At 38.5% G+C, this 17,887-nt stretch overlaps 1 protein-coding gene across 10 annotated transcripts in view; it reads left to right on the forward strand.

The window, feature by feature from the left end:
- Positions 1-15,762, forward strand: part of KLF12 (KLF transcription factor 12) — a 437,715-nt gene extending 421,953 nt beyond the window's left edge. For 9 of the 10 annotated variants that reach the window (XM_079138936.1, XM_079138931.1, XM_079138930.1 and 6 more), the window contains one exon: positions 5,554-15,762. In XM_079138936.1, the coding sequence (XP_078995062.1) occupies positions 5,554-5,735 (182 nt within the window). In that variant the 3' untranslated portion in view covers positions 5,736-15,762. The remainder of the gene's footprint in view (positions 1-5,553) is intronic. The other variant, XR_013763670.1, reaches the window with a different exon arrangement.
- The last annotated feature ends 2,125 nt before the right edge of the window (positions 15,763-17,887 follow it).

Here is a 17,887-nt window from a genome sequence, read left to right on the forward strand (position 1 = left end):
TTGTTTCCAGGGAAAACAGTTCAGAATAACACATTTGCAAAATCCTCACTGGAATGAATTTAAGAAAATTGCTGAAGATATTAATGGAAATCCTATTTACATTACCATTGTTCATCCTGATGCAGAGCAGCTGTGTCTAGTAGCAGACCTGGGAGATGCCCACCACCCATTATTTTCCAGGTCCATAGGAACATTTTCATGGAAAATTCACCAGCCATTCTTTCAGTCCCTGCAACTTGACTTTTTAAAATTAAATTCAGCCTTCTACTCTCTCACAGGTTTTTAAGGAAAGAGACAAAAACGGAAGCAAGATTCTCTTCTTCAGTAGAGCCTTTCTGGGCTCATGTACATATCCTTCTGTGTATCATACAAACTTATTTATCATTTTAATTAGTGTTTCACTTACATCATGAAGTTAGTGCCTGTTATTTTAATGTGTTTATAACATTGTACCCTATAAATTGTTTCAAAGCAGAAACAAATGGAAAACAGTGCAGTAACTATAAATTTGTTTATCCATTTCTAAAACTTGACTATTCCAAAGAACATTGTGTGTGTGTGTGTGTGTGTGTGTGTGTGTGTGTGTGTACACTTTTTTTTTTTTTTTCCCAACAAAATGCTAGGCACTGGATCTCTTTTGAGTGAGTGGCACTGCCTGGTCAGTGGAGCCATCTCTTCCCTGCCAGGGTTTGTAGCTCAGCCTCAAAATTTGAATAGAAATTGGGAGAGCTTTTCTTTTTTCTTTTTTTTTTTTTTCTTTCTCTTTTAATGGAGAGAGAATGCTTATTTACGCTCTGATTTTATTCATGGGGCAGTGGGGAAAAGGAAATATTATGCTTAATATTTTTGTTGTTTGGATAGTAAACAAGATAGTATATATTTTTGTAAAGAAAATTCTAAGGGTGTGCTGGCACATGCGTGTAATCCCAGCAGCTTGGGAGGTTGAGGTAGGAAGATCTCCAGTTCAAAGCCAGCCTCAGCAACTTAGGGAGGAGGCCCTAAGCAACTCAGCGAGACCCCGTCTCTAAGTAAAATATAAAAAAGGGCTGGAGATCTGGCTCAGTGTTTGAGAGCCCCTGGGTTCCATCCCCAGTACCAAAAAAGAAAAAACAAATTCTAAGGGAAAGTCATTTATTACTCAGATAATTAAATTTGCTGTATTCTAAGATACTTTGTCATACCTCACGGATTGTTTTTAAATTTTGCAGTTCCCATGTTCCACATTTGTGGGCTCAGACAAAACTTTGTTGCCAATTGCTATTTTCTTTGCCCCCAACCCTTTTAAAATATCTGTCCTTGAAATAATTCTCAATGTCTAATAAATTCCTACTTTTTGGTTCTTCCCATGTTATGGACCTCAAACTCCGTTGAATAGCAGCTTATCCTTATTCTCCGTGGCCATTTTAACCCAAGTGTATTTAAAGGAAATGGGGGGCAGGACTCTGTCATTATGAAGAACCCTTACTCTTGATTCCCTTGTAAAACCTAGAGAGACATTTCTAACCCTTAGCCATTCTGACCCTCACCTTCACAGGTAAGGTGGTGGTTGTTATTATTGGTATTGGGGATTGAACCCAGGGGTGCTTAACCAGTGAGCAACATCCCCAACCCTTCCTTAATATTTTATGTAGAGGCAGGGTCTCTCTGAGTTACTTAGGGACTTTCTAAGTTGCTGAGGCTGGCTTTGAACTCACAAATCTTCCTGCCTCAGCCTCCCAAGTGACTGAGATTATAGGCATGTGTCACCGTGCCTGGTGACTTTTTTCATGAGCATAAAAGATTCAAAAGATATTTTTATAAGTCTAATAGAACCGTGTGAACCTTTTAAGGTATTCATTTTCTGTTGTCCACAACTCTCCTATGTAAACTTTTTGTTATGAAATAGCACATATGGTCAGGCAAAGAAAGACCAGGACCACATGGTCACATTCATATGTGGAATATATAAAGTCACCTCCTAAAAATTAAGAGTAGAATGGTGGTTACCAGAGGTGGGGGGCACAGGGACCATTGGAATGAGTTGTACATGGTTAGGAATAGGAGGTTCATTTGCATACAGTAGGATGGCTATAAATAATGATAACGTACTATTCATTTCAAAAAGCTAGAAGAAAGAATTTTGCAAGTTTTCACTGTAAAGAAATTATAAATGTTTGAAGAGACAGATATGTTTAATCTGGTTTAAACATTACACAGTGTATACACATCGAAACCTCACATGGTAGCCCATAAATATGGACAGTTTTTATGTATTAGTTAAAAATTAATTTATATTTTTAAAAAGATAATTTCTAAATTTACCTATAACTCCCTCTCCCCTGAGGCTTGATGAAGAATGAGATCATATTTAGAATTAAATAAATAGTTGTTTCAAAAAGTAAAAAAAAAAAAAAAAGACAGAGATATCATATTATTTATTACTGAAAAAGCTCTTAAAATTTGAATTAAGGATCATAATTTGAGAATTTGGATGCTATATCTATAATATTTCCCTTGCCCCCCCGACCATCCCAAAATAACACTCTGTCATATATACTCCAATTCAATAAATTAAGGCTTTCAGGAAGACTACATAAAGCAGAAGTACCCACCCTTTTATCTGGGGTCACCAATTTCTGTAGAGGGCTAGATACTAAATATCTTAGGCACTGAAGCCATAGGTTTTGTGATATAACTACTAAAATCCACCCTTACTGAAAAATAGCCAAAACAAAATGTAAACAACTTAATGCAGCTGTGTTTCAATAAAAACTTACTTATGGACATTAAAATTTAAATTCATATAATTTTCACATGTAAAATCAAGTCCCTCTTTTGATTTTTTTTCCCAGCCTTTAAAAACTGAAAAATGAAGCCAGGTGCAGCAGCTCACAAATGTAATGCAGCTAGTAGGGAGACTGAGGCAGGAGGATGGCAAGTTTGAGGCCATCCTGGGAAACTTTGTGAGACCCTATCTCAAAATAAACTTATAAAGACTGGGGATGTAGCTCAGTGGTAGAGTGCTTGCCTAGCAGGGCTCTGGGGTTCAATCCCCAGTGTGGCCAAAAGGAAAAAAAAAAGTGAAAATCGAGACTGTATTATACCACCCCCTGCTGTAGATTTTCAAGTGGAAAGGGCATATCTCTAGTTATTGTCAAAATAAAAGTAAGTGTATAATGATTTTCATTTTGAGTAATAAACTTGAGAATATTACGTGCCTACATGGAAAGCTAGACAGCACCTGAGTTGGTAAAAACAGTGTCTGTCATGTGGGCCATGCCAGCTGCGCACGGTCTCCTTGGACGCTCTTACCTGCTTCGAGGCCATCCAGTTACACAGCCCCTCTTCCATCTGCAGTGGCGAGGGTAGGGGGAGCAGCTTTTGTAAGACAAGAGCTCACTCGGAGAGAAACACATTCTCCTCCATTCTACTGAGCTATGCTTTTCTCATTAAGAAGATCCTTTATTCTTTCCTTCTTCAGCTTTAACACTATTCCATCCTGACAGGAGACATAGCTGGGAGATGCCCACCAATGACAACCAACCAGCTAACTGAGTTCAGTGCACCAAAGATGGATGTGATTTTTTGTGTGCGTATAGTGCTGTGTTTGAACCAATGGAAGCTCTACCACTGCTACATCCCCAGCCCCTTTTTATTTTTTAAGACATGTATTTAAGTTGCCCCAGCTGGCCTCAAACTTGAGATCCTCCTGCCTCAGCTTAGCTAGTTACTGGGATTAGGGGCCACTATGTCTGGATGATGGATGTGATTTTGAAGAGTTGGTTTATTGCAAACTTGACATTAGACCCCATGCTCGTGATATAATTTCAACCACATAGAGATGACATTCAGTATGAAAAAACATATTAATATTTGCTGTGAGTAAATTGCATAGATCTCCAGCCTTTGTAAGTTAGAGTTTTGGCTGAATTTGTTGAATATCAAACTCTAGTTAGTAGACACATGCAAATGCAGATTTTGTCTAGTAGAGTGAATTAGAAATTGAGGTTTGGGGTCACTGCAGTAGGCAGGCTTTTGCCTGAAAGGAACCCTTTCAGAGTAACCTGGGGCTTCTTATGGGCCACAATTAGTGTATCAGCATTTCTGCATTGAACAGGTCTGAAATATTTATTCACTCTCTTCTGAAAGAGCCACTTGATCCTGAAAGGACCCATATAAACAGCATTGATTTAACAGATGAATGAAAAATGTTCAGTCTAGCTTTCCCATATGGGCATTACCTATACATCTCATTTGTAGGGCTTAGTAGTTTCGTGTGTGTGTGTGTGTGTGTGTGTGTGTGTGTGTACACTTTCACCTTTCAGTTCTATTAGTTCATTCAAGTACTAGCTTGGGACCTATTCTAGGCCCTGGAGATACCATGCATGACTTCTGACCTCAGAATTCAATGACTGGTGGAGGAGAAAGGCATCCAAACAAAAGCTTCATGGTATATTGTGTAGATTTCATAGAAGTAGGAAAGGAACAGTGAAGTTTGGGAGTAGCTAAAGAAGTGAAATAACCCTGAGGATGCAACAGAGTTTAGACAGGGTAAGACTTCTCCATTCCTCTGTAGCAGAGGGCTGCAGCATTGGACTCAGAGCCACAGGCATCTTTTGACTAAGCTTGAGTACTCACTTTATACATAAGGACCAGCAAATAACTCCTTCCCTATCTTTTCAGGATAGGCCCAGTGTGGCAAAGAAGCACATTTTAGACTATTAGGTGGAAGAAGGGGTCAGTTTTTTGTGGGGTTGCATGGGGACAGGGCTTCCATTCTGAATGAGAGCCAGGAAAACAGTGTACCTGGGTCAACTATTGTCAGCCCCACCCCACCCCCCCAGAGCCCATTTGGACAATGAATAGTGTATCTTTTCCCAGCACAGCCTTTGCATATTTTACTGTCCTTACAAGTTGACTGTGGAGTCTGGTCAAATTACATACTTCTTCAGACTGCTTTTTACAGGGACTTTCAGCACTTTATACTACTAAGGTATCTAGGATTCTTTCCCAGTGGACAAACAAAGTGTTGATGTTTATGAATAATACATGCCTAATTTCTTAGAGCATGGAGCACTTTACCTTTCCGTAGCATTGTGTGTATACCTGCAGCAAGGGATAAGTGGACCTTATGTCCTAAAATAAGCTTAAGCCTCCTAAGTGGTACATATTTGGGAGGGGGAGTGTTAAAACTAGTCATCACTGATTTTTCTGTGTAATTCCTTGTGACTTTTGGTCGTAGACCCAAATCAAATTTGGTATAGAGCCCTCATTCTACCAGTGGTGATTTTACCCAGTGACCCTCAGTCTGTGTCTTGATATTTGGATCACAAGGTCACTCTCATAATTGAGGATGCAGGTGTTAACTCACTTGCCTGATGTCACAGCAGGAAAGACTAGATTGAAACCCTCACCTCTCTGACCCTAAACACACTGGTGGATGGGAAGGTTTCCTGACAGATTTTCCAAATGGAAACCCCATTGAGAACCACAGTTCCCCCACACCCAGTGGTGGCTTGATTGTCATGGGAACGTGGCGGAGCACCAAAGCTTGTGTGCCTTTGTTTCTTCCAGGAGAGAAACCCTACAAGTGTACCTGGGAAGGCTGCACCTGGAAGTTTGCGCGTTCAGATGAACTGACTCGGCATTACCGCAAACACACGGGAGTGAAGCCATTCAAGTGCGCAGACTGTGATCGCAGCTTCTCCCGATCAGACCACTTGGCCCTGCACCGCCGGAGGCACATGCTGGTGTGAGGACCGCTCCCTGTCCAGCTGGGCGGAAGAGCTGAATCTCTTAGCGGCACCCAATTCAGCAGGGCTGAATTCCCTTCACAGTGTTAACCCAAAAGGGCATCACCATCCCATGATGTCTGAAACTAGCGCAGGAACAAGAAGGAACCATTCTTTCGGTCTGAAGGTAACCCCCACCTTGACTACAAGAGAGATGGCTTCACCCTGGCATGGGAGTTCAGCCACAAAAATGCTGAAGAGACAGGCATTGTTTTCTGTGCTGTGTCCTCTGCCATTTACAGATGTTTGTAGCTTGTACATTTTCTGAGCTGTCAGACGTATTGTTATTGATATCTTAAAGGTCATCTACCACAAATTGATGGCTAGAGCAAGACCTTTTCAATTTGGATGATTCTCTAAACATCCCCCCCCCACTCTCCCCACCCCACCTTTAACCCCTTTTTACAAAAAGTTTAGTTCCTAGCTAAGTAAGCTAGAACCCACATCCAGTCTGTTACCAACAAGCAGCACGAAAGTAGGAAGGAAGAAGTTGTTGGAGAGGTTACCTTTATTACCTGAAAATAAAGGCGCTTGACTCAGCAGGCCCTTGCAATAGCGATGGCAGCAACTAGATGTCCCTCGCAACTTGTCATCATGCCATGCCCTGAAGAAAACCAACATTGAATCTCTCATTTGTTTGTCGTTGATTGTTTCTGTTTTGTTCCGATTCTGTTTTGTTCATCTGTTTGAGCAGAGGGGCAGTGACATTTCAGTTGAAGTCTAGTCCTGGTCTCTGCCCTGGCATGGACTGGCACCGAGGTGTTCTGTAGTTGAATAGGAAGAGCCTGTCTAAACCTACTGCCCCACTTCAAATTGCAGTGTTCTGTCACCTAGGCATCATCTCTTCCTGCCCCCAGTGTTTGATTACAAGGAATCAGGGGAAAAAACTTTCTTAGACATACTGGCACCAGCGTAAGAGGTGGGGCTGCCCGGGCAAAGTCAGTGAACATGAAAAATCAGACAAAGCAGAGATGGAAATAATGCACCCCTTGAGGAGAAAAGCAATAATGAATAAAAGGACTTTCCTACAATAACTTCACTGAGGACTCACGTTACCAGTTTTCATACTTACTAAAGGGATTGTAAAAAACACCCCAGCATTTTAGGTGTCTTGGTTACATTTACGGCACTGAGGTAATCTTTCTGCTGTTTGTTGTCCTGCTCGGTTGAGTACCACCATTAAAGATTATGCTCCCCTTTTCTTGTTTGAAAACAGTTATTCGGTGACTAGAAAGGCGACGGAGGCATAGCTGGGAATTAGCTCTTGAGTTAATGGGTCCATTCTTGGAAATGAGTCGGTGGAAAGGGAGTGGTCCTGCCGAAGGCCCGCCATGGTGCTGTTTCCTCTGTTGGAGAGCCGAGGATAAGTCTCTCCAATAGGTTCTTCTATACATTGCATTTTCTAAACTGTACCAGGGCCCAGTGGTCCTGCATTGGCATCTGCAGGGATATTGAACCTACTCATCCTACGATGAGGATGAGAGGAAAGTAGAGACCCACCCCACCCCAAAATTGTGAACCTTTTGCAACTAGCAAAGTATACAGGAAACAAAGCAATACATCACTACCAACCATTCTTTCAGAAAAATTATCATATTTTTGTCCCCACTGTAAGACATTTTTCCCCCCAGCTTTATGTGGCTAAGGGGTTTGGTGAGATTTTTGTTGTTGTTGTTGTTGTTGTTGTTATTGTGGTTAGGATTTTTTATAGCTTAGATATAAAAGGTCTCCAGCACAGACCTTTGCAATATATTTTAATTACAGACACTTGATTTGGGGAATTGCACAAATTAACCTCACAATATTTCTAGCTCATTTTTAAATGTTTGAACATTCTGAAATAGTTTCTGGTGACAGAATTATTCCTTTTAGGATCATCTTCTTATTCAAATAATCTTATTCTGATGAAGCAAGAACTATGAACATTGTAACAAGGACAATTTGTGTTAGATGGTATTAAAAGAATTTTAACAAATGATTGAAGCAACAGTGTAAAGATTTTCAGGTCAAATTCTGGCTTCAAAAATATGTGTTCTCTATTTTCTGCCAGACCTGAAAAATGCATCAGGCAATTTCCCTCCAACAAAAAGGGCTGCAATTCTATTGATAAATAGCTTCTTTAGCTACACAATCTGCTACCCACCAACCAGTGGGGTTCCTACCAACTGGAACATTTTTTTATCTGTACTGTATGCAACTCACTTCTCATTGCCTATGACCATTCAGAATAGAAATAGTTTTCTTGAATGCCAGCACTGGTCAGTGGCAAAGAACAGAGAGGAGCTAACACAACCATGAACCCAGAACCTAGTTGGCAAGTCAGAGGATCACTCAAGTGAAGTGTAGATTTGAGTCAGTTCTGCCTACTATCAGAAGAGCTAGACCTTTTTTTTCTTTCTTTCTTTCTTTCTTTCTTTCTTTCTTTCTTTCTTTCTTTCTTTCTGGCAAGCAATGTCTTGAGAGTACTGTAGGTAGACATGGTTTTTAGAATTCATTGAACTGACAGTGGAAGCTTTCTGAATGACAGCTTGATTTAAATTTAGCAAAGAGCTAAATGAGCTGCATTTCTCTAATAACATAAGAAAGATGTAGGGAAGTGAGCTGCTTCTCCTTACCCTCTGGAAGTGGAAATCAGACTGCAATGGCGAGTTAACTGATAAAACCTGTCAGCATCACACCATTTCCCCCTCTTGACAAAGCAGTACTTCTAAGAAGGGAGCCAAGGACAAGTAAGTCAATGAGTTCCTGATCTACCCCAGGAATTGAAACTTATTTGGGGCTTGTCTTGGGATATAGCAAATTCACCTTGGTGAGATTCCTAAATGTGTTTCCCCATGTTAAGGAAAGTGGTTTGGGACAGAAGAAAATGGAATATGTATTGGTACAGAAAAGCCACCATACCATCTCTTGTGCATTTTTAGCCTCTTGAAAAGCACAGTGCATGATGAACTATAGAAAAGGGACAGAATCCTAAAGGACTTATCAGCTGTTCCCTAAGTAGAAACATTCTCTGGTTTTAAATTTGAAGCTGTTGGATTTGCAGCTAGGGATATGTGCATGGTTGGGAACTTTCATACACATAGCTATAATTCTTAAGAAGCTGCAGGAGACCTGACATTCTTTTTGCAGTTTACAGATTGAGTATAAGGGAGTTAGGGGATTTGAAAAGTTATGATGTTTTAGTAGAGTCCTTTATATTCTGATCTTGTTTGGAGAGAGATTCACGCTTCCCCATTCACCTCCAGTCTCCTTCTGTCCATTTTTTGTGGACTCTGCTTGATAACCTGTCTTAAGTTCTATTAAGGCATCTAGATGGAGATTCCTAATGGCTTTACCATAAAGATTCTACTACTGTCTTTACAAAACACATAGGATTTTTCATTTGTTTTCAAAGACAGTTGAATACCAGTAACATAAACCACCTTTAAAAAAAAAATTTTAAAAAAAGCACTTTTTATTCACTTTAAAGTTTAAGTGGGAAATAGGAAGATGAATTGTCAGGTGAAAAAACTTTTAAAAATGCTACAGTGTTTACAAATGCCAGTTCTAGTTGATTAGAAGCGCTGTTTCCAGTATGGTTGAAATGTGGAATAGCTTATGCAAAGATTGTGTTCATTTTTATATAACTTGTTTTAACCTCAAATTGCCATTTGTGTTTTAAACAGAAATATAATTCTGCACTTTGAAATCAGTTCATTAGAATAATATGTATATGGATAAAGATGCAGTATTCCTTATTCTGTACTTTATTTATTATACTTACCAAAGCTGCAGTTGAATAAATCTGGTGAGGTGAGGCCTTCAAATGTATTAATACGCCTTTGTTATGCTGTTGTGACTGCTTAGAAATGGAGCCGTGGTGCTGTTTCGAAGCTGTCTTCACATTTATAGTGAGGGTGGATGGAATTCAAGCAGTGTTCATGCCAGCAGGCATGCTACGGTCTGCATCAAAGGGACTGAATGTGAGGTGACTCTGATGAACCATAATAGGCCCAAGAAGCCTTAATTTTCATAGTTCATTATCCACTCTTCAAATTTGCCCTTTACTAATGCCTGTCAATTTATTAGGTAAATGTATTCTGTTAAAACATCACTGACCAAATTTCTTCCGTTCGTTTTTCTGAGGTAGTGCATCCCATGAAATGGTCTTTTCAATTTGACTTGGTTTCCTATAGGAAAGGGGTTTGGTAAGCCACGTCTCCCATACTACACTTCTACTTCTCCCCCACACTGCCTTCCACTTACCTGGATAGACTCCCTAACACCTGCACATGTGTATACATACTGGTATATGCAGCTGCCAGTGAGCTAATAAGTATCAACAAAGAACTTTTTTTAAAAGAAAAAATTTGTAATAATCCATACTATCTAGAAATGTAAGTTATTTACCTTATTAGGGAATCAGCTTATAATACTATATATGACTTTGCCTGCATTTTATAGTTAAGAAATGTAAATAAAAATTATAAATGCTATATTTTCACAGTTTCATTATAATGTCTGTTTAGCAACCCATGTCCATTGGTATTTTAAATATGCTGAATATTGAGCAATTGCAATAGAAATTCAGATTTTCATAAGAAAATGAAATAGAAGGATACTGCATCTTTAAAAATAGAGTGAAGATATTTTACTGTATTCGTAACATATGCGATAGTGGGAAAAAGTATTTTCAAACGTGCAAATTTTACAGAGGTTGTAAATAGTTTGATGAAGTATGTCGGGGGAAAGAACTTCTAGTTTTCATCACAATAAAAAAACAAAAAAAAATCTTGTCCAGATATGCCTTGTGTATCTTACACACAATTAACGATATTGCCATGGGAACTCTGTCCCACTTTGTCAGAGCATGTTCCTTATGTTCTGTCAAAGTGGAGTAGCCACTTGTCATGGTTCAGCCAGGATGATTTAAAACCCATTGAAATCATTTTAAGTTGCTGCAGACACACTGATTCCAAACTCACAGTGTCTTTTCCTGAAAAAGGGAAATAGCTGCACAGGATTTTCTTGTGCTAAAGAGGAGCACCTGGCAATTGTTCTCTTCTCAGTTATCTTTCTCCTCAATTAAGTGGTTCTTGATCAAGAAAACCATATAAGTATTTATTCTTGTTGAATTCTGGAGGGATTGCTTTTCAGTGTAGCTCTTGTTGACAAGATTAAGTACTGTGGAAATGGCCACATGCTAAATGAATTTATACTGGCATTAAAAATAAGCTAATGCCCATTTTCAGAAACGAACTAAATGCTGAAAGTGCCTGTCAATAATCATGACCAATGAGATATTCCTATACTTTTTACACAGCAATAATTCTTTATCAGACTGGGTTTTTCCTGCACATTTTGAAAACATACACCCAGAGTAAATGTATGTATGTAATAAATTGAATCTGTTCACATACCCATGAGGAGGAGACTTTTGTGTCTTTTAAGTATACCTTATCTTCTTTGCAGTTAACATTTCTTAATTTGAGTTTGCATACTTGAAGAATGTACAAATGCAAATATGAACGTTAGGTTATCTTCAGTATATACTATGGTGTATGGCAATTATAATTTTCAGATTAAAAACTTGATTGTGATTTGCCCCAAATTTAAGAAACAGAATGTATGGCTCAAAAAAGTTTTGCTCAGTTAAAAATATCAATTTATTTAGAGCAAAACACTGAGAGATATTTGTCTGCTTTACTTTATCCACTCATATCAAATGCACAAATCTGTCTTTACATTTCTTCACTCCTTTTCCCTAATGTTTCCTGTTTTCATTTAAGAACCATTTGGGGATGAATATTGACAAAATCATTTCTCCCCCAAAAGTCTACGGAAGTACTGTTGATATTTGGTAAGCCTACTCTTTAACCACTTTTTTCAGTTAGTCTTGAAAATTACCTGATCCACATCCAGAAGTTCACAAGTTTTTCCTAAAATTATTTTACTGCTAAAAGTGGAGTCATGGATATCAGTGTACAGTGAACCCTGGAAATTCTCCAACCTTGCCATCTCAGAGCACAAATTCATCCAAACAAGCTGTTGAGGCTATCAGCAAAATTATACTCTTTCAGAGCCAAACATGTGCTAAGAGCAATTAAAAGTATGAGTGATTAAACCCTCAGGCAGTGTAGACAACCACGATGAACAGCAATCTCCAGGCCCAGACCACAAGCCCACAAAACCATCCGCTGTTTCCTCCTCCAAGTTTTATACAGGGAAAGGAAGAAGGAAATGCACAGGGTAGGGCATGAAATAACCAATTGAGTGTCAAAGAAGGCTGCCGAGTTCCTTAATCTCACTGAAGTCTTCTCATTGGGCTTTGTTCCACATGTTGTCTGCAAGTACTAAAATACCTTGAAAGTACAAAAACCTCAGCCAACTATGACAATAATAACTACTTTCTTAAGTACTACATGTGGAGCACTGTGCTAGGTGATTTTTAGACATATTAACCTCTAATCTGTTTAACATATTATGAATGGGAAACTGAGGCACAAAGAGGATGGCCGAGATATCCATGGATTACAGAAAAAGTAAATGGCAGAGTGGGAATGTGAAGCCACCTCTCTCTGGCTCTGAAACCCCAGTCCTTTCCACTGTACCTCACTGCACATGTTCCTGGCAACCACCTTTCCATACTCCCAACTAAGTTTTATTATAGATACTCTGCACGAGTTGTTATCATTTTGCAAGTAAAATATCAGATATGATATGACACATGGTTTGACGATGGTGTGGAGTGTTTGAAATCAGCCGTCTCCTGGAAATGTGTTTGTGAAGGATCATTATAAACAAATAGCAGCCACCAGATGTCTCTCTGACTTGTCACTTTCCTCCCAAATGTTTGGCCTGGACCTCCAGAATCATCAAAACTCCTCCCTACTTAGTAACATCATAGCCCAAGTTGATTTTTCTTAGTTCTACACATTTCTTTGTATCTATAACAAATGCCTGCCAGAGTCTGCTTAAGGTGGGTTTGAGATGCTCACCTCCATGGACTGGTAGTTAATACCAGAGCCTTCTCTTACAGGTGTTAATGGGGTAGTGATCACAAACATTGAGATGATGATCAATGGGTAATTCCTTTTCAGTTTTCTTTCTTAATAGCACTGCCTTGGAATGTTTTAAATAGTCTTATAAATAATTTGTTTATAGTATTGTTGTTAGCTTAATTGAGTTTTATGTGAGAAGCTGTCCAACATCAGAGAAATAAAATCCCTACCCTCTGTATAGAGCAAGGCCTCTGACAGTATTGATTCATGGAAGTACTAATGGACTTCAGAAACATTAAGAGAATGTCATTTCTCATAGTATTTCTGTTTCTGAAAATGAATCTCCTGAATTATGCTCTTTCTCCCTGTAAGTTGGCTGGGGGAAAAGATAAAACCTGTATAAACAAATTCTCTTCTTTGCTGAAAGCAAGTGTTCCATGCGCACAACCTATTGCAGACAGGGGCCTTTCTCAGTTAATTAGGTTTCACTAGCAATAATTTCTCAATGACAAAAATGACCTCTTACGTGAGTTGAAAGAGATGAAAGGTGGAAATAGTCACATGGATACTTTTTCTTTCTGGATTTCATCTCTAGAAATTTGCATCATTTTAGACAACAGAGTCTGCTCTTCGTATAAAGCAAGGACCAGTGCCTCCTGGTCTGAATTATTCTCTCACTTTCCCCAAAGAAGGTTAACCAAGACTTTTGTAGAGTTTTTTTTGTTTTTGTTTTTTTTGTTTTTGGTTTTTTTTTTTTTTTTTTTTTTTTTTTTTTTTTGTCAAGAATGAGGTGAATAGAAGGATAGCATTTGGGCCAAAATCTAGTAACAAAGGTATCCAAGCAATCAAAAAGTAACATATTTTAGAGACCTCCTGACTTCTTCCCTTTCTGCTTATTTCTTATTCCAAAGATAAAACACAAAATGTTACAGAAAATGGTTTGACCCTACTCATATTTCTAGTTTTCCATGGCAGAATTTTGTGATCACATCCAGACCGTAGGAGATGTTTTGTTCCTTACACTTTATTACATTGGGTGGGTATTGTTGAACTGGGGCACTGGTGCCTATTTGCAAGGCTCTTTCCTATCAACTTGTCTGTCTACAGTTTGTTGTGTTTAAGGATTCATTTTTTTAAAAAATCACTGTCTCCCCCACAGGATGGTGGCTGTATTGTTTTGTTCATGTCTATGTGGGACATTTGCATCACATGGCAAACCAACTCTGTGGATGTGAGATAACCACTTAACAAAACCAGCTTGAAAACATCATCTTATGTATTATGTCATCCTGCATCATAATGCAATTATGTGTATCATGATCATTTTTTAAGAAGAGAAACCAGCAAATTCATGTTTGTCCATAAAAGAATGTACTCAGAACTTTCTGTGTTGTGAAACGATGAGAACAGACCACCTTTAAGATACCCACCTGCCACTTAAAATGACTTAGTTATAATTAGTAGTAGTCTAGACGTTGCTCTTGGTGTGTGGGGGTCAATTCAAATGTCATATTCTTTTAAATAAATCTCTCAAGTCATATTTGAAAAATTTACACAGGAATAAAGACAACATCCTCTTTGGCCAAATCAAGCAGGCATTTCTTTTCTTTTCCTTGACACTTAGCTCATTATACATGGTGATTGGATCACAAGATCTTTCTGTGTAAAAATACAAAAACATCCTTTAGTTTACAAAACAGTTATTCTAGGCTTGAAGCCTCTGAACAGCAAATTGAATCGATGGGCTGTGTCTGATTCACTTGATGGATGTAATTTTACAAAGATTCTTGGGTCTCTGACCCCAGAGAGCTAGAGTGCCCAGGGGAGAACACACAATTAAAGAATAAGCCCCCCAATGATACTGGCAAACAAGTGTGTTGAGTTCTTAAATCTTTGTTTGGTTTTCTGTTCAGAGTTTTAATTGCAAATGAATTTATTTCTTTAGCTTAAAGATCTAATTTCCTAATAGTTTCCTCTGCATTTTATATACTCTGTAGTGTTTAGGCAACCCCTGTTATAAGTTTATTAATATTATGTAAGTGTTGTTCTTGTATTTATGTATAGTGTATGTATTGTAAATATACTCAGCTTTTTTCTTTTTACTGTAAAATGGTGAATTTTTTTTTTTTTTTTTTTTTTTTTTTTGCCCTATGATAATGTAAAGGGAGACCCTCTTAATGAGATTCTCTCAAAGGACGATTATTCCAGTCTATTCTCAGAGATTTAAATGAACAAGTGTTATCGTTTTTAATGGTGTCTCAGACATATTCTGTTGGTGCATTGCTTTTCTGTATTCAACTTTCCTATGAATTGAGCTGTGAACCGAAATAGAGTTTAAACCTTTAACTGTATGCATTTGTATAATTATCTGAATGAAGGCATGAAGGTTAAATAAAGCATTTTGTATGGAACAAAACTTCCTAATTATTACTAAGGCTGACTCAGATACTTTGGAAATCATAGTTATTAACTGTTCTAATTAAACCTTTGTTATGAAAAGTTTTACTACTTGTGTATAGTAATTTGAAACATGGAACAAGATAGAATCTGTACTTTAAAAAAATGAACAAGATTTTTATAAAAGCCAGCACCTCCCTAGAAGGGATTCTCAACTTAATGTTTTAATGAATATAAAATTAAAAAGTAGTTCAGAAGTTTCAAGCAATATGAAAGGAACATCTTTCAAAGTCCAGAGTCGAGTTCCCATGAACCATGATTTCTTCACTTTGTGTATCATTGAAGTACAGAATGACATATGTAGCACATGCAAAAGCTTGCTTCTTTCTGTAGCTTTTTTTAAAAAAAACTGGACTATAGCGGGATGTGATGGTGGGTGACTGTGATCCCAGCAGCTCAGGAGGCTGAGGCAGGAGGATCCAGAGTTCAAAGCCAGCCTCAGCAAAAATGAGGTGCTAAGCAACTCAGTGAGACCCTGTCTCTAAGTAAAATTCAAAAAAGGGCTGGGGATGTGGCTCAGTGGTTGAGTACCCCTGAGTTCAATCTCCGGCACCCCCTGCCAAAAAGAAAACTGACCAATAGAAGTCTTTGAAAATAAAGCCATTAATGAGTAGACTTATCTTTTTCAGCTATTCTGTTTGAAAACTCTTCAAGCTTCTTATTCTAGCGTGTCTTTCAGTTGAAGATATAGGAAACCCTTCCACTACAGGAATGGTGTCAATCTCCTGGGCAGGGTTCTCAGCATTGTATTTATTCCCTTTATTCATTACAAAATTCTTGAGTTAGAGTCTTGTCCGTTTTCTGATTTTTACAAACAAAAAAGCGAAGCCCTGTGGTTAGTCAATTTTCCCAGTCTGGTTGCAGGATGAATTTCTTTATTCCCTAAAGGGACGTAGGCCCCCCCCAAAAAAAAAAAAAAAATGGAGAAAGGATGGGAAGTGGCGACAAGGAATGAAGTGGGAGAGAATTCATCATGGTGAACCTCAGAGAAGCATCCAGTAAGACACCCTTGACCGTGTGTATATACAACTACATGTAAACCCAGCCAAATAGTACCCTTTGTTTCATAGCAAAGAATAATCAGAGACTGAAATAGATTCTGGCTCACTGGACTACAGACTAAAATCCATTTCCAAATGAACACTGAGTTCTGTGACATTGTTCTGTTGCATTCAGAGAAATGAGAGAGCAGTGGGTCTATCCCTCCCAGTCAGCACCCAGCAGAGGCCACCCCTTCCCATCACGGGGAGACTGGGTGCATGGTTACTTGGCCTTTCCCAGGCCCAGTCCTGCTCCAGCATTACAGAGGAGTCTTTTGTTTGTTTGTTTTTTCTTCGTACCTGGGATTGAACCCAGAGGCACTTAACCACTGAACCACATTCCCAGCCCTTTTTTGTATTTTATTTAGAGACAGAATCTTGTCTAATTGCTTAGGGCCTCACTAAATTGCTGAGGTTGGCTTTGAACTCATCATCCTCCTGCCTCTGCCTCCCAAGCCACCATACAGAGGGGTCTTGAGGAAGACATTTCCTCACAACCGAAGCCTCCTAGGTATTCTAGTGATTATAACACGGGCCTGACAGTAGCAATGACTCACTAAAAGATTATTCATTTCTTCAACATGAGGCAAATAAACCATTGAAAGTCTATTTTTACTAAATCATTTGTATAGCTTTTAATTGTGCCATTTTAGAAATATTCACTTAAGGAAAGGGGCCTATAAATTACAAGAGTCTATCTTGTTCTGTACTCTAGTGAGGTGACTCAAGGCTGCACCTAATCATTCAGTCACTTCATTTTGGAAATGACTTTGTAGCAAAACGGCAAGTTAGATATTCGATTTATTTGTCTTTGGCATATTTCCTGAGAGTTCTCTGCAGGCCACACAAGCAGCAAGTCAACTCTCCAGCTTAGTTTTTATTTATATTTCACTTCACCCCAAGAGACTTTGTCATATAGTAGACCAATGAGACAAACCTTATGGAATATTGTCTCTTGATGTTGTTTTACTCTCAAGGTAATTTGTTGGTTGATATTTCTTCTACCCGATAATTCTGGGATGCTTCAACAATAGCTGGGATGATGTAGGTACTCTATAATTCAGTAACTTTCTCAGGCCTCCCTTTTCCTCTGGGTGTTTGACCATAACTCATATTTCTCAACTAAATGTTGGTGCTTCTTTGCTTCTTGCTTGTTCCAGTTTTATAACTGGAAAACAACAGCATGAGATAGTTAAAACTACAGAACAGCAATGTGCTTAAGATTAGAATACCTTGGGGCTTTATCAAAAAAAAAAAAAAAAAAAAGCAACACTTCAGTGCTAGAACAAAATCATATTCCCTAAAAAAAAAATAATTTTAGTCCCAAATGACCACTGAGGGTTTTTATAATATATAGTGCATTGTCTTCCCACCAAAGTTACAAGACTTCCTTCAACACAATGAGCTTCTTGTGCTTTGTCCCTGTGCTGTCTGGATTTAATATATCTCTTTCCCAACAGTGTAATAAGTATAATTTACATCACTTCCTGTTTAGTCTAAATTCACCAATGAACACCCACACAGCATACACTTGAGTGATTGTGTATTCCTGAAATAAATTACATTCTCCTTATTCAGGAACAGCTTTTACATGATCTCTTCTTTTATAGTTTTGCCGTGTGTGTGTGTGTGTGTGTGT

Source organism: Sciurus vulgaris, assembly GCF_902686455.1.
Source record: "Sciurus vulgaris genome assembly, chromosome: 4".
Taxonomy (NCBI): Eukaryota; Metazoa; Chordata; class Mammalia; order Rodentia; family Sciuridae; genus Sciurus; species Sciurus vulgaris.